General features: G+C 34.6%; 1 protein-coding gene across 2 annotated transcripts in view; it reads left to right on the top strand.

Moving 5' to 3' along the window:
- The first annotated feature begins 3,294 nt into the window (after positions 1-3,294).
- LOC131951926 (WD repeat-containing protein 97) overlaps positions 3,295-18,251 on the top strand; it is a 30,600-nt gene continuing 15,643 nt past the window's right edge. For both annotated transcript variants that reach the window (XM_059314378.1, XM_059314377.1), the window contains exons 1-17: positions 3,295-3,355; positions 4,272-4,588; positions 5,493-5,606; positions 5,876-6,031; positions 6,795-6,911; positions 7,339-7,491; positions 7,897-8,020; positions 8,606-8,768; positions 9,846-9,974; positions 10,963-11,138; positions 11,379-11,480; positions 11,881-12,065; positions 13,155-13,227; positions 13,473-13,655; positions 13,804-13,942; positions 14,277-14,383; positions 14,776-14,923. In XM_059314378.1, the coding sequence (XP_059170361.1) occupies positions 4,385-4,588; positions 5,493-5,606; positions 5,876-6,031; positions 6,795-6,911; positions 7,339-7,491; positions 7,897-8,020; positions 8,606-8,768; positions 9,846-9,974; positions 10,963-11,138; positions 11,379-11,480; positions 11,881-12,065; positions 13,155-13,227; positions 13,473-13,655; positions 13,804-13,942; positions 14,277-14,383; positions 14,776-14,923 (2,273 nt within the window). In that variant the 5' untranslated portion in view covers positions 3,295-3,355; positions 4,272-4,384. The remainder of the gene's footprint in view (positions 3,356-4,271; positions 4,589-5,492; positions 5,607-5,875; positions 6,032-6,794; positions 6,912-7,338; positions 7,492-7,896; positions 8,021-8,605; positions 8,769-9,845; positions 9,975-10,962; positions 11,139-11,378; positions 11,481-11,880; positions 12,066-13,154; positions 13,228-13,472; positions 13,656-13,803; positions 13,943-14,276; positions 14,384-14,775; positions 14,924-18,251) is intronic.

Here is an 18,251-nt window from a genome sequence, read left to right as displayed (position 1 = left end):
TATCAGGTTAAAAAGTAATTTTTTTAAAAGGGATTTCAATATTTTTAACCAAATGGGATGGGGGCCTTGATTGGATTGTTTTATTACCAAATGGCGCTGTTTGCATGTCCACAGTCTCACAGCTAATGGAGAAAAGCTATATGTACACGTCAGCTTGTTAGCTGGTTCAGTGGGGGAGGGGAGGGGGGGGGGTGTCGCCAGTACGTTAAGGCCAATTGAGGGGGTGGGGGTCAGAGTTTCTACCAGGCATCTCTTCGGGGGGGGGGGGGGGCGAAGATACATTGGGGGCGAAATGAAATTTATATAATTTATAATTTTTAACAGTGTCCGCCCCCCCCCCCCCCCGAAGAAAGTCTACCGCACCCCCCCCCCCCCCCCCCGAAAATTTCTAGTGCCCCCCCCCCCGGAGAAAATAGTCTGGAAGAAACACTGGTGGGGGTCAGCTTTGCGTGGGGTGGGGCGATACATTTTTAGCACGATAAAAAGCGTCTCAGTTCGTAAACAGATGATGTGTCCTAATTATGAGTCGTTTGGATCTTTACCTTTGTTTCAATAACGGTCTATGTAGATCTGTATACATTTCTGCTGGCATCTGTGAAATGAAAACGTCTTGATCGTTTGATCAAGACATAGCGATTGAAGGGATTTGAAGAGTGTATGTGAGTCGGAGAGAGAGGTTTGGAATGTGGGGTGGGGTGGGAGGGGGCGGGTAAATAAGTTTCACTGCAGTCCTGTAGATACATTGTTAGCATCGGTGATTCCAACCCTAGCCATAACGCTAATCCTAGATATAGGCGCACCTGCGTCAAACGGTATTCAATTACATTGGTACGGCTAACCGAAAACCACTCGCAATTTATCGTCTTCTTTGATGTAGGGTGGGATTTCTATTTTCCCTCCCTGGTCAACCTCAAGGGTGGGTCAACCCGGGTTGTTGATAACTCCCGGAAATGATACTCGTGTATCACCAACCTGCTCGCGACCAAAGTCAAAAACGACGGAGGCTGCGGCTCAATGTCTTCGTCGGTTGATACGGTTCGCTGATTTTGTTGACATTGACTCGGAGACCGACTCTTTACCGGGGACTGTTGTAACAAAAGTGACCACAATAGACCGCTGAACACCCCGGGGTCACTGTTGGTACTCATGTTTGGGGTGGGGGAACACGATGATCGCAGGGGGGCGACAAAGAATGGGGGCCAAACGCGCGTGAGATTCGCATTACGTCTGCGTGGGTGAGCTAATTTTTTTTTTTACTTGAACTCGCCAGTGGTGCTTTTGTGGGGCTTCAAGTTAAAACTGAGAAGGGACAGATTTAGAAGAACGGGGGTTAGTTTGGGGGTAGGGGTATGGGGAAGGGGTGGGAGTAGTGGTTAAGAAATGGAGGAGTAGGGGAGAGGGGGTTAAAGCCGTCTGCAGGAATTCTCAGCTATTCAGAGACGTTCATGCTTCAAACAACAAAACGGCTTCCAAAGAGATCGTTTGTCCCGCTTGTTTTTAAGTTTTAAGCTGCGAATTTTCAAGGGGAGATAGTTGAAAGGGGAAGCGACTCAGTGTGCAGCTAATCGTGGCCTAGGGCTGAGCTAAGCGGTGCAGAAAAATTGACGGATCGGAGGGCTGCCGTTCGAGATAACAATACCGGCAGAGAATTAACGCAAGCAATAAAAATAAGCCGGTCAAAGACCGGAACATCAATTTATGTCAGCCGGTGATGAATGGGGGAGGGGTGGATTTGACAAGAAATGAGGAAAATAAGTTTGTAGATGTGGGGTGGTTCGTGTTCGCAGTTGATAATGGGATGTTTATTAAAAATTGTTGTTGTGATTGATTGAGGGTGTTAGTGACCGTAATAAGGGGTTCAGAAAGATTTGTGGTGGGGTTTGGTGGGGTTGGTGTGGTTGGGGTGTTTGTTTATTGACCTGGGGGGGGGGGGGGGTGGGAGACTTATAGAATGTGCGGGAGGCTTATGGAATGTGTGGGTCCAGGAACGACGTGTGTGCAGGTATGTAGAAGGTAATAAATATCTAGGGGATTGTGGGTAACTGAAATGGGGAATTAAAGTGTGTGTGTGTGTGTGGGGGGGGGGGGGGTTCTGGGGTGGTATGGGATACTATGGTCATGTGCAGTAGCGTTACAAGGCAGAGGTGGGGACAGCACCATCCAACGGGTGACACCAAAACAAAATATAATTTTAATGATACATTCTGATGTTTCTAGTTTATTTAATATACTTTTATGTCTATACTTTATCTTTATGTTTAGTGTGCAACAATATGTGATGGGGGTGACACGAAACGGCCTATAGCTTTTGCACGTCATTTGTAATGTAATTGGTGCAGGGGGTGACGCCCTGGGTTACTGCCACTAGTTGTGTGTGTTCTGTGAGAGTGAAAGTGTGGGGTTTTAGTTGTGTGGGGTGTGTGGAGAGTGGGTCTATAGAAGTGTGAGTGTGTGACAATATAAGCGTGTGACTGTGTGAGTGTGTGGATATTTAAGTGTGTGAGTGTGTGACTATATAAGTGTGTGACTATATAAGTGCCCCCCCCCCCACGAAGAAAGTCTACCGCCCCCCCCCCCTCCGGATGACATAGAATTATATAGAAAACATATACTTTTACCAGTGTCGTCGTCCCCGGATATGTTGACCGCCCCCCCCCCACCTCCCGAAAATATCAAGTGACCCCCCCCCCCCCCCGGAGAAAAAAGTCTGGAAGAAACACCGCCTACAATATAGCAGTTTTTACAAATATATCTTTGTATAACGATGAAGAAATTGCGTATCATGTAGCGGCGAAATAAGAATTGTGCAATCACTCGACCAAACAGCTCTAAGCAGGCCTTCCAACGCATCTAGGTTTTTATATTTTGTATTTCTATATTAAAGCTTTGGTAAGCACAATACGAAAAGTAATATTGAACAGCTGTCATATTGCCAATCGCGATTTATTAAAAATAAAACGCTACAAGATGTGCTTAACAATCGAAGCCATTTATGTAAGGGAGAGAAAAACATTTACATAGTCACTTAAGAGTTACTTCCCTTATTCTATATTTATACATTTTCAAAGTTGTAAATGCAAAGTAAATATCTGATTCTATATAAATGTAGCATTTTTGTAGTGTTATTGACCATATAATACTTTTCCAATTGCACTGTGTTTCTTCTCATCAAAAACGGTGTATTTCTAATTAATAAAATAATATTTTGTACCATATTTTTTTAAAGAGATTTTTTTTTAACGAAGCGCTCTTCTGCGTTTAAAGACCAAATACTTACTGCTACTATGGGGATTTCTGACAACAAGAAATTAAAGCGGAAATGTGGTCAAGAAAATAAATAAATGAATAATGAACGGTAGTATAACAGATTCTCTAACTTTAAAAAAATGAAATATCGTGCATTTAAAACATAGCTTCGGATCTAAATTACGACGTGCATGTTGATTATACTATTGTAGTGTGTAGGCCCTATTATTTTTAAAAGTAGGATTTAACAGAATTTATCAATTTAACTATTGTGACCGAGCCGGTAAAATTAATAATTTAATATTAATTTTAAATAATTTAATATTAATTTAAATTTAAAACTTTAATAATTAGGCCTAGGCCTAAAATTTAAGCAAAGTAGATCTAGAGCTAGTTAAAGATTAATAATTAAAGAAGCAGCAAACAAACAAAAAACCAATGCCAATACAAAAACAAAATAATGAAGTAATGTCTAGTAAAGTAAAAATGACACAGCATCATATCTTTTTTCTCTTTGTTATTAGTTAATGTTAATTAATAGATAGTTTAAGTTAGTTATTATTATGAACAATTAAATAAATCATTTGATGAGCTCTCACTGTTTATAGGGCAATATAGGCCCCTAATCATTGACTTACTTACTTGACTTAGTCCTCTTTGCTCCTTATGGAGCATAGGGCCTTCACCATTTCCTTCCATTTCTTCCTATCCTCGGCTATTAATTTTGACATCTCCCAAGACATCCCTATTGGCTTCAGTTCTTCAAGAAGACTCCGCCTCCAGGTCTGTCTTGGGCGCCCTCTCTTCCGCTTTCCCTGGGGGTTCCCCTAATCATTAATTAATATAATTTATAATTTAGGGCCTTATGAATTAGAATTAGGCCTAATTCTATTTTTTTCTTAAAAGCTTCACTTCATCAATTTTTATTTCTAAAAACTGTAAAGTGAAATAGAAAATATATCACTATGGTGTAATAATGTAATTGAGGCAAAAAATAAGCCACAAATTATTTTTTAAACTTTCAGCTATGTTTATCTACACTGACTACAGAAACAGAAAATGTAATCTGCCCTAAAAAGGCAATGTTTTATTGGAGGAACAATGCCAATAGAGGAGATGATTTCTGCATTGTAAAACCATGACCACCATCAGCAGTTCTATTCAGAACTACGTCGATTTTAAACCCAGTAGTTTGAAATCACAGGATGAAAATGATTTCAAAAGAGACACAACAAATAACAGTGAACTAGAGATACTTGTCAAGCGCAAGCAAGATGAAGTTACAAGAAAAGCTCGCCATCATTGGGGTCTCCTGAGAGAATCTGTCTGGGCAGTAACCAAGGTACAACAAAAAATATGATCTAGTTTTTAGAATAGATTGTTCATTTTGCATAGTGAGTTAATTAGGCATAGATTTCTGTATGTGTTTAAGGGGAAATCATCCATGGGGGGGGGGGGGGGGGGGGGAATGTGACATCACAATTAAATCTAGTATATTTAATGAGACACAATCTGGAATAATGTTTTATAGTTTTAGTACATCATATACAACATTCCCTCTAAGTGGAAAAAACTAGTGTGCCTCATGTATTTTGTGCACTTGGTGTTTTAAAAGTATTATACAAGGATATATGTATTTTACAAAATGTCTGCATGGGAGGGTAAAAAATACTGTGCACTGCGCAACTGTGCAGCTTAGAGGGAACATTGATCATATATATATTGTTGGTGGAAAAGGTGGGTGGCATCCTGTGTTACTGCACTGGTTGACTTCTGAGCCAGTAATGCCAATGTTTTGATCAGCTCAAGCTATCTGTAGAGTATTACAACTATCAGTGGAAGAAAATCACTTAATAGGAATCTATGTATGAGCTGTTGACTTTCACAACATGGGTAACAGTTATATATTGGTCATATTAAAATTAAAGTATTCTATAAGAACTGATAGTTGTTAATGCAGATAAAATAGAGTATTTCTGTTCATTTGATCTCTACAAATCAAGAGGTTGTGTAGTCAGTAATACACACTGCCACCTTTACTTTCTCTGTTTGTGGCAGTAATTCATCAGGAAACCAATATTTGACTCTAGGGGTAAAGGTATACAATTGCACAATACCATCTTGTATGGTTTAGATTAGTGATATCCTTGTGTTGGATACTTATAACAAGTTATTTATAAAGTAACTTTTTAAGCCCACTGTCATGTTGTTTATTTTATTAAAATTTTACTTTTTTTATTTACTAGAGAGTAGAAGAGTCTGATATCAAGGACCTAGTACTGAGCCATGGCATACACAGAGAAAGAAAACTGAATCATCACAAGAACATAATTCAGGTTTTACACATCCCAGAATATAAGGTTTGGTTTATTTTTAAATGTTTGTTTTTATTATTAAAATTACAGCATGAATATGCCTTAATATGATCAGTTTACAAAATCCTTTTGAATCTGACAGACATTTGGGCAGTTAAAATAGGTCCCATTTTTGTGTGACCTAGGTAAAGGGATAATGTGGTTAGTTCTAGACGAAGCAGTATTTACTTTCTCTAAGGTGACTCAAGTACTGATGTGTTTAATAAAGAATGCAAATTGGATCTACTGTTTTGATTGTTAAAATTTTGTTACAGGAATATCTGACATTCGATGGACAAGCGTTTCGTTTTTTCCATGAAGATGGTTTAAAGAAAGACGTCTCACAACCTGAGGTTAAAATCAATCGGGTCGTTTTCTGTAAGGAGACAAATCAGTTTGTGGGTTGGCTTCAGGATCAATCAGATCTCTATGTGAGTTGGTATTGATTACATGTTGCATGCAGTTGTTGATTATATGTTTTTAAAACTCATCATTCATTGATTTTATGTTTTAGTTGTAGTTATCTAGTCTAAACAAAAATTTTATGTGGATCATTCAGTATTCAGCAGGAATATGACGTGTTTAGGATGGAACTAAGTTTGATTTGGAACTAAAACATTAATCATTATTAATCTAAATAAATGCGTTCAATTTCAGATACAAACAAAAGATGAGGTGTAGATTTGATTAAGCAGTGAAATAATAATTTAAGAAAAAACACAGAAACGAGTTAATTATCGCAATTGTCCATATGGAAATTGCGCTAAAAAGTAGTACTTATTAAAAAGATCACACCAAATAATGCTTTATTATGTATTCATGTAAGAAACTTTTACATTAACATGATTAGCTGATCATGCAAAAAGTATTCCCATAAAAAAAATAATTTGTATTAACTTGTAAAGGATGGCTTTTATAGTGTTGTTAAAGATGGTAGCTACAGTGAGATTTATGTAAATAGTAATAAAATGGGTAGTAGTATCTTGCAAAGTCAAGACAATAACAGGTACAATAAACATTTCGACCCAAGGCCTTTGTCAGTACACAATATTGTGGTTAAAAACTATTCAAAAAGACAAATAGTAACTTTATTTTGGACTTAGCTGGGCAGTGAAAACATGTCTTTTCGTAATGTCATGAAAACCCAATGAGAAGACGTATTGTACCATGTTAAAATTGTGATCTTAATTTCAGTTGATGTCAAAAGAGTTTGTTGTTGCATCTCAGTCCAAAGCAGTAGGAAATATCCTGATAGGTGTTTATAATGAAAAGAAAGGGGAGATGATTACAGTTGGACCATACTTCATTACAGTAAGTACATTATTTTTATTTCCTTTCAACATATAGACCCATTTTTAAATTTTTAGGAATACATAGGGTAGTAATTATTATTTAGTTAATTTTATTGTTTCTTATATTATATTTTTTTACACTGCCAAATGAATAAAAAGATAAATAAAATACTTATCTGAAGAGCCTAAAACAAGCATTAGTTACAAATTATAATTATTAACAGCACACAATCACATCATATTTAATTGCAGTTAATTTAGATGCATACTTGCATGTAATGATTTTTAAAATTATAAAATTTGGTGTTTAATGTACCATTAGTCATTTCACAAGAAACTAGATAACTCACTGCCATGATATTTTAAACGTTTGTTGGTAATTGACAATTGTGTTGGTAAATTGGTGTGATTGACTGTATAACTGGACATATTTATATATTCTTCAGTCGTGGTCATTTCGTTATGGAGCCAGATACCTGACCCCCAGAAAAACTACCATGACAAACTTTGGTGGGGACCAGATGTTTACTGACATGGTGCTAGAGGAAACTGCGAGCAAGTCACAGAGGATGTTTTTCATTTTGGGATGTGGTCTTGTGGTAGGTGAAGATTTAAAAAAAATTTGTTTTGTTTTGTATAGTTAAGATAATTGAGGTAATTCCCAAAATTATCTAATTGTCTGTAAACCTTTTTAAAGTTATCAATTTACTGAAGACAGACTATGCACTCTTCAATATATTTGTGTTTTGTGTGCTTGAAGGTCTGTTTAAATCTAATTTTATACCATTTGTTTACAGTGTGTCTGACATATTTGTTGAATGTTTTTGTTGGAAGAGATTTACATTGTTTTCTATTGAATACTTGCTTTTCATGTTTCATTTTTTTTTTTCATTATTTTTAACTAGGTTTACAATATAATGTATTAATTATTTGTTTCATGCTGTTTTATATTTTTGTTTTATATTTGTCTTTCATATCTTGGCTTCATGTTTTCAATCAACCAGGTTTATAATGTCTTCTCTGGCCTGGAGGTGTGTAGAAAAAAGGACCTCCACAACCAGCCTATCACAGCTCTGGTATTTTTCAACCCTCTGAAATATCTCATCACAGGGGCTAAGGATGGATGCAGTGAGTTGTCTAAACAATTTTTGAAATGTTTGCTTACAAAACTACTTGGCCATTAAACTTGTTTTATCATCTTCAAAATAAAACTCAATTCTTGTATTAGCATCTATTGAACTCATCATTATCCAAAAAATTTTTTAGAAACTCGACATGCTTTTTCCTATCTAATATTTATGTAATAAGTTCAACAACTCATAATAATTAACTGAAAATTACCTTGTAATTAGTACTTTACCATACAATAAACACATCACTTTAAAATCAGCATAACAGCATTTTACAATCTACACAACACCACCTTATGATAACACATTACCTTATAATCAACACATCACATTATGATGAACACATCATCACCTTATAATCAACACAACATCAACTTATAATCAGAATTTCACATTATAACCTACACAGTATCACTTTATATAATCTACACAACATCACCTTAAAACCTACACAACATCTCCTTTTAATAAACACAACATCTCCTTATAATAAACACAATATCACCTTAAAATTAATACAACATCACCACATAATCAACACATCACTTTATAATCAACTCACCATCATACTCTGTCTCAACAGTTAAAGTCTGGGATGGGAACTGGAAAGTTCAGATGGTTTTTGTCGGCCACAGTAAAGCCATCAACTTTTTAAGAATCTACCCCTATGGCTCAGCCTTCATCTCAGCTTCCCTGGACTGCACCATTCGTGTCTGGAGTATGGAAACCTTTGATGAGATTGACAAGTGAGGCCAGCTTTTTCAGTTGTTACAGTGTATTTGTTAAAATGTATTTGTTACAGTGTATTTGTTACAGTGTATTTGTTACAATGTATTTGTTACAATGTATTTGTTACAGTGTATTTGTTACAATGTATTTGTTACAATGTATTTGTTACAGTGTATTTGTTACAATGTATTTGTTACAGTGTATTTGTTAAAATGTATTTGTTACAGTGTATTTGTTACAGTGTATTTGTTACAATGGACTTGTTACAATGTATTTGTTACAGTGTATTTGTTACAATGTATTTGTTACAGTGTATTTGTTACAATGTATTTGTTACAGTGTATTTGTTACAGTGTATTTGTTACAATGTATTTGTTACAGTGCTTTTATAAAAATGTATTTGTTACAATATATTTGTTAAAGTATATTTGTTACAATGTATTTGTTACAGTGTTTTTATTACAATGTATTTGTTATAGTGTATTTGTTACAGTGTATTTGTTACAATATATTTGTTAAAGTGTATTTGTTACAATGTATTTGTTACAGTGTTTTTATTACAATGTATTTGTTATAGTGTATTTGTTACAGTGTATTTGTTACAATGTATTTGTTACAGTGTTTTGATTACAATGTATTTGTTACAGTGTTTTTATTAAAATGTATTTGTTATAATGTATTTGTTACAGTGTATTTGCTAATGACCATTAGCTTAAATATGAACCCTATGATCATAAGCCTACACATGAACCCTGTGATCTTAAGCCTAGGTATGAACCATGGAACCCAAGCCTTGAGATGAACCCTTGAATTATGTTCTTTATTTAAATGAGAAATTATTTAATTAAAATTTTGACCCTGCAACAATTAGTGTGTATGTTATATTTTAAATTGTGTCAATCCATTGCTACTTTGCTTTTTTAATGTAACATCATTTGCACCTACCCTCTGGGTCCATCGCATACTATCGTTACCTGCAAACATTACCTGTGACAATCACCTGTACCCAACACTTTGCCCTAGTGAACTTGCACTCATCACCTGAATCCATTCTTTACCTGTCACTACCCTGTTGTCACTACCTGTGTCCACAGGACTGTCGTCAGTGAACCAGTTGAAGGGATGGGCACTCAGACAGACTATGACATCATTTACACCCACGCAGGCAGGAGGGTGGACCTCTGGCGGCTACAGCATCTCCTACAGATGCATACCAACATTGGGTATGGGATCATTTTATAACATCAATTTGCACCAACTTGGGTATATGATATCAAAACCATTATCAAATTACAAAATCAATTTACGTCAGTCTACTCCATTATAGAGAACAGAATATTTTATCATTTTACATCAGTTAACACAAACATTCATTAAAAAATATTTTATAAATTTACATCAGTTTATCAAATTACAAAATCAATTTACATCAGTCTTCTCCATTATAGAGAACAGAATATTTTATCATTTTACATCAGTTAACACAAACATTCATTAAAAAATATTTTATAAATTTACATCAGTTTACACCAACATTGGGTTCTTGATGTAACTCTACAACATCAATTTACACCTACGTTAGGGACATACTCATTTGACATCAACTTACCCAACATTGGTTATGGTTCTTGTTATAATATTATAAGGCAACCTGGATTTACTAACATTGGATATATGATACATTATCATTATACCAAATGAGTTTTATCATTATACCAAATGAGTTTACACCTTGATAGGCAGCCTGATAATTTTTTAACCTTGCACATAATTTACTTGGGATGGTGTGGTCAAATGGTACAGCATTTGACTGCTAGCCTGAAGATCTCGAGTTGAGATCTCAGTTTGGATTTGTGCCTGTCGAACATCCCTGAGTCCACTGAGCTCAAATAGATACCTGACTTATGTTAGGGAAAGTAAAGGTGGCCGGGCATAGTGCTGACCATACTATCCTTTCATATGCTGAGGTAAAGAAACACATTAACTCTACTTCATCTGCCCAATGGATCGCTAGGTCTAAAAAGGAACTTTGCTTACTTACATAATTTACACCAACACATTATTTTATCATTTGACAAACTAGTATCAGTTATTACATCCAGAAAACATCTGTCTATAAGAAATTGAAATTTTAATCATGTACATTAAATCTGTACTTAGATTCATTAAAAAGCTGCTTGAAATCCAAATTTTTAAATTGTTGTGCTGTAGCTACAGAGTCACACGAATCAAAACAACAGACCACCCGTGTTTTCCCCGGCGAGCTGTTCTGTTGTGTCGAGATTCAAGCGTCCGCTTGGTGTGTCCAGCTAATGGAGAGGTCATCACAACCCTGCTGATGAAACCAACAGATGGGTTAGTGGATGCTGCCTACGCCATAGCAGAAGGTCAGAGCTTTTACGTTTTCAAAATTGTTTTAAAATTATTTTTTAAAACATTTTTTAAAATTATTTTTTGAAATATTTTTTAAAATTATTTTTTAAAATTATTTTTTTAAATTATTTTTTTTTTAAATTATTTTTTAAAATTACTTTTGAAAATTATTTTAAAAAAATGTATTGGACAGCAAATAAATCACAATAGGTACACCGCTATCTCTTTTATCCAACAAAGTTTTTATTTTCTAGATCTACTGTTTGCCCTAATGGCTAATGGAGATATTGTCAAGGCCGCAACTGATCAAAACCCATGCCATGTTTTAGATAGATGGAAGTGCAATACTCCAACAGGTAATTAGAGTTATCTTTCCCTACATGAAATGATAGCATAAAATCAATTTCAAGCAGGTTAACCTTTAATCTGAGTTGGAAAATAATGGTGCTGCAGTAATTATTTGGCTTGAAAAAAATTAAATCAGATTTATTATTTTGTCTGTTTTGGTTACACACATTATGTCAATTTTCTTATTTCAATGAATACATTACCCAACTTCTTAATCTTTTTAAAACTGATTGTCTGCTAGAATTTTAAAATATTTAAAATATATTATAAAAAGTATCCCCTCAATATATAATTATTCTAATTATTAATAATAGAAACTACAAAATAATTTTTATATAAAATACTTGAAAATGTTTTTATTTATTAAATCCAAAATTGCACATCTAATGCTAATAATTTACCTTACAGAAATGTGTGTCTGCCTCCTGTTGTATGAGTACGTAGTTGACCCAACTGAGACTAAAACTCCTGGCACACCAAAGGCAGGTGCAGTGAAGAACAACAGAAACAGAACTCTTTTACTTGGAGGCAGAAAGGATGGCAGCATTTGTGTGTTTAACTGGCACACAGGGGAGATCACCTTCACAGTTTCAGTATGTTACGACACATAAGCTTAAGCTAGACAAGATGAAATATTTTTTTACAAAACTCACAGTTTCAGTATGTTACGACACATAAGCTTAAGCTAGACAAGATGAAATATTTTTTTACAAAACTCACAGTTTCAGTATGTTACTACACATAAGCTTAAGCTAGACAAGATGAAATATTTTTTTACAAAACTCACAGTTTCAGTATGTTACGACACATAAGCTTAAGCTAGACAAGATGAAATATTTTTTTACAAAACTCACAGTTTCAGTATGTTACGACACATAAGCTTAAGCTAGACAAGATGAAATATTTTTTTACAAAACTCACAGTTTCAGTATGTTACTACACATAAGCTTAAGCTAGACAAGATGAAATATTTTTTTACAAAACTCACAGTTTCAGTATGTTACTACACATAAGCTTAAGCTAGACAAGATGAAATATTTTTTTACAAAACTCACAGTTTCAGTATGTTACTACACATAAGCTTAAGCTAGGCATGATCAAACATTTTTTTTCACAAAACTCACAGTTTCAGTATGTTACTACACATAAGCTTAAGCTAGGCATGATGAAACATTTTTTTTTACAAAGCTCACAGTTTCAGTATGTTACTACACATAAGCTTAAGCTAGGCATGATGAAACATTTTTTTTTACAAAACTCACAGTTTCAGTATGTTACTATACATAAGCTAGGCATGATCAAACATGTTACTACACATAAGCTTAAGCTAGACATGATCAAACATTTTTTACAAAACTCACAGTTTCAGTATGTTACTACACATAAACTTAAGCTAGGCATGATCAACCTTTTTTTTTACAAAATTTAATACTTTGAAATTTTATTTTTAAAATTAATAATCATTAATTTTAATCAAAAGTTAATTCACTCTTAGTACCTATAGATATAGTCAACAGATATTGAATAGGTTTACGAGATCATATTGGTAAAAAAGTCTTCTAATTATCATAAATTATTGTAATATTCTACAAGTTATCAGTAGCCACGGGGTCCATACAATATAACATGTTGAGACCCACTGCTTGCGAAGCATCAGAATATCTTTTCACTGTATTTTTCAGGCCCATGGTGACAAAGGTGTCATCAGCATGGTGTCCAACACCAAACATGATCAGCTGATCACAGCAGGGAAAGGTGGCTTTTCAGTTTTATTTTAAATTTATTTTAGATTTCATTTTTGAAAAATTTTGACAATTTTTTGACAATTTTGAAAAAAAAAAATTAAACTCTGAACATTTTAAATTGAAATAATTTTCATTATCAATCCACAATGTTATTCTTCTTGAAACATGTCAAACTGTTCCTCTATCTGTTTACTGTATGTGATCATGGTTGGGCTCTGAGTGCTAAACGAAAAAACTATAATTTTTATTTGGCAGACAATATTATAAAAATCTGGAGAGTTTACCCATTTGCTGAAGAAGCTTTGGCCCCAGTGTTGTCATTTTACTGTGCCCACACACCAAGTCACATGTCTGTGGTAAAGACCAATCTGTGTGTGGCATTTCAAGACATCTCCACGGCAACATACAGCATTGTGTTGTACAATCTCCTAGACAACAGTAAGTCACACAATCTCCCAGACTTTTTTTAAAAGCTTTAATAGCAATAGGTAAGCAGTAACTTTGTTCTTAATGTAAGCAACTTTTTCATTTAAAATAATGTAAAATCAACAAACAGAACAATTATAAATTTAATTTGATCCTGTAGGTCGTAATGATCACAGGCCAGATGATGACCATATGGACAACATAACCAGCTTGTCGTCCTGCCCACGTATGAAAATCTACGCATCATCCTCCATGGATGGGACTATACACATATGGAACCATAACAATGTGCTTATTAGGTATTGAGGTAGTATAGGCATAGGCCCCATAATAATGTGCTAATTAGGTATGGAAAGGCTACACTTATAGAACAATAATGTTGTTTTAATTAGTTATATCAACGTTAGATTATCATCTATCAAAGACTAGGCAATTTAAAGTTGCTAATATATAAAATTATATCCCTTATCTATATCTGCCCATTAATTTTAGCTAAATCAGCTAGTACATAATTCTGTGTTCCACTACACTTGTCTAAAATTTATTTTAATAACATTTTGTATGCATGTTTTTTGTTTTAAATATTAAGGTTGTCAGTTGAATATCAAATACATTGTTTTATTGTTGTTTCAGATTGTTGAAAATCAACACCATCCCCCACAGTGTGGCTTTCTGTAGCTCTAAAGGTGATTTGTTGGTGGGTGTCAACAACCACCTCTACTTCATCTCACACACCAAGTGTAAGTAGATCTAGCTCACAGAGCTTAGTGTTTTACACTGATGTAATTAAAACTGGAGTCCATGGGGGCATATAGTGAGCTAAAATTGGCATAGATATTAAAACAACAATGCATAGGGCATAAGTAGTGGCCAAGCAGTAGTCCTACAGGCATATAAATAGTGGACATATGTTTATTAAGTATTACTAGTGGGTAGCTGTACATTTTGCATATTTATAAGTTGGATATTTTTTTTTATTTAAAAAAAATATATTTGAGAACTATTGAGAACTATGCAAACACTACAGCTTTGCAATATTCCATGACATGATTTTAAAAATGATTTCCTTGCTTGCCTGATACCTGCCTAAATCCATGAAATAAAAATTAAATTATTTCCCTGCTTGCCCCAGACCTGCCTAGATCCTACCGCAGAAAACAGGTGTGTATGAAGTTCCTACCAACCAAAACTGAGGAGCCCATTGAGTACAGTGAGAACAGGCTGAGGGCCATGGACAAAACTGATGTCAACAGACTCAAGCATGCTCATGCTTCATTCAGGTGAGTTCAGCTACAGGTAGAAATGTCTGCCAATATTTGATCTTTTTGATTGTAGCCTGTCAATAATTGATCACTGTGTTTGTAGACTGTCAATAATTGATCACTGTGATTGTAGCCTGTCATTAATTGATCACTGTGATTGTAACCTGTCAATAATTGATCACTGTGTTTGTAGCCTGTCAATAATTGATCACTGTGATTGTAACTTATCAATGATTGTTCACTGTGATTGTAGCCTGTCAATGATTGATCACTGTGATTGTACCCTTTTAATTGATCACTGTGATTGTAGCCGTCAATAATTGATCACTGTGATTGTAGCCGTCAATAATATAGAAATCCCTGCGAAAACATGGATTGGTATGATCGTTTTTGCTCCATGATGGATACCGTTTTATCTACTAACAATGAATATATCATTTTGGGAGATTTTAATATAAATTTATTAAAACCTCAAGGATATTGGCAAGATATTATTGATTCTCTGAATCTAAAACAATTTGTGCACACGGCTACCAGGGTAAATGATAAATCAAGTACAATAATTGACCACATATACGCATCACCTGACTGCAACCTAATTGAGGTCTGTGTCCCCTCTTGTGGTGTTAGTGACCACTTCCCTGTTTGTTGTACTTTTTCGACAAAAAGATTATGTGTACCTTCGCGGCAACACATAACTATAAGTTATCGCTCTTTTAGAAAATTTAATGAAAATCTTTTTCTTTTGGATTTATTGGCTGCCCCCTTCTGCAATGTATACAATTATAATTGTCCCGATCTTGCCATTTCTGAATGGCTGCGTATTTTCTATACTATATATGACAAACATATTCCTAAAATCTCTAAAAGGGTTAAGACTACATACAAACCTTCTTGGTTTAACAACAATATCGAATCTGCAATTAATAAAAGAGACTGGCTTAAACGTTATGGAACTTCTGAGGACTTCTGTAGGCAGCGAAATTATGTAAAACTGCTCGTGCGTAGGTCGAAGAAGGAGTATTTTAATAAGCTGCTGTCAGGCAAACCTAATTCCAAATCTATCTGGACTGCCATAAATCAAATAATTAGAAAAAAACGCACATGTAATACAGCTGGACATTGCCAGATATCTGCTGATGACTTTAATAAACATTTTATATCATCTGTAGCGCTCAACACAGATGCTGATTACACAATCAGTGAGGAGCTTAAAAATTTTTGTAATTCTGCTCACCGTGGTAGGACAGAGCTGATCATTCCGCTTCTCACTGTTCATGAAGTATATGTTAGCCTAAGATCTCTTAAACCGTCTTCAACAACTTCGTTTGATGATATTTCTAATAATGTATTGAAGATTTCAGCTCCAATAATTTCCGAAGTTTTAACCTATGTCTATAACCTCTGTATTGCCAAGCATTATTACCCGACACATTTTAAGCATGCTAAAGTTATACCACTACACAAAAAAGGTAACATCCAAGATGCTAATAACTACAGGCCAATTTCTATACTTTCATCCCTCTCCAAGCCACTAGAAATACATATAAACAAATTCATGTCAAACTACCTAGAAAAGCATAAACTTTTCCATAGTAATCAGTCTGGGTTTAGAAAGTTTCATTCTTGTCACACTGCTTTGATTAAGATGAATGAAAACTGGCTTAAAAATATTAACAATAACCTACTCTGTGGCTCGCTGTTTGTCGATTTCAGAAAAGCCTTTGATTCTATTGATCACAGCATTCTTCTTAAAAAACTAATTCCATACAAATTCCACGACTTTACAGTTAGGTTACTTCACTCCTTTTTATCTAACCGATCTCAACGCGTGTTTCACCTTAATAACATCTCTTCACAGAAATATGTTAATATAGGGGTTCCACAGGGCTCAATCTTAGGTCCTTTACTTTTTTCTTTATACATTAATGATCTTCCATTACACATTGACGCTGGTCAGTGCGAGATGTTCGCTGATGATACTTCTTTACATGTCTTTGCAGACAGTGCTGAGTCACTCAGTTACAAACTTCAAACGTGTGCCAATCAGCTTGCTACTTGGACAAAATTGAACAAAATGAAACTTCACCCCGATAAAACCAAGTCAATGTTTATTACAACTCATCAAAAACGCCTTCGTCTTCCATCCACCGCATTAAACATTACTATAGACAATTCAAACATTGAACAGGTAGAAAGTTACAAATGCCTAGGATTGTTTATATATCACAACCTCACTTGGTCTGACCATATTCATTTTCTAAGAATGTCCTTATTAAAGACAACCTTTCAATTAGCAAGGATAAAAAACTTTCTCAACTATAGGAGCAGGCTGGTTTTTTATGAAGCTTTTATTCAATCCAGGTTGGATTATGCTTCTGTAGTGTGGAGCGGCAGCTTTATAACTAAGCAGCGTCCTCTTCTTTCTTTACAAAAAAGGGCTATAAAACTGGTTACTGGCTTGTCTAGTAGTCTGGATTCCTTTCTTACAACTAAAATACTTCCATTAAATAAAAAGATAATATATACTAAATCAATTTTCTTATATAAAATATTCCACGAAACAGCCCCCTCTTACTTGTCAAATCTATTTTCTTTTAACATAAAATTAAATCGCCGTCTTAATTTACCATTCCCTTATTCAACCTTTTTCCAAAAACATAGCTTCGCCTACTCTGGTTCTAATTTGTGGAACAATCTTCCTAATAAAATAAAGCTATCTAGATCTGAAAATATATTCAAATCTAAACTAAAACTAAAACTATTTAATGACCTAACTGACTCATTGTAACATTTCTCATTCATCTATTATATTCTCTTTTTTTATCTCATTATGTATGATAGCTATGTTACATTGTTTCTTTATTCCACATTTTTAGTGCTATGTTGTTACTGCTATGTGTTATTGAATTGTTTTATTTGTTTGAACTGCCAATGTGAAAAAAGGCCTTTGTGCCTACAATTGTAACCGTTGTTTGAATAAATTTGAATAAATTTGAATTTGAATAAATTTGAATAAATTTGAATAATTTGATCACTGTGATTGTAGCCTGTCAATAATTGATCTCTGTGATTGTAGCCTGTCAATAATTGATCACTGTGATTGTAGCCTGTCATAGTGTCATTAATTGATCACTGTGATTGTAGCCTGTCAATAATTGATCACTGTGATTGTAGCCTGTCATAGTGTCATTAATTGATAAATGTGATTGTAACTTATCAATAATTGTTCACTGTGATTGTAACCTATCAATGATTGTTCACTGTGATTGTAACTTATCAATGATTGATCACTGTGATTGTAGCATGTCATTTATTGATCACTGTGATTGTAACCTATCAATGA

This window comes from Physella acuta, unplaced genomic scaffold (genome assembly GCF_028476545.2).
Source record: "Physella acuta isolate Inbredline_101_S28 unplaced genomic scaffold, ASM2847654v3 ptg000838l, whole genome shotgun sequence".
In the NCBI taxonomy this organism is placed as follows: domain Eukaryota; kingdom Metazoa; phylum Mollusca; class Gastropoda; family Physidae; genus Physella; species Physella acuta.
The sequence above is the reverse complement of the archived record's forward strand: the minus strand, read 5'-3'. Positions and strand labels throughout refer to the sequence as shown.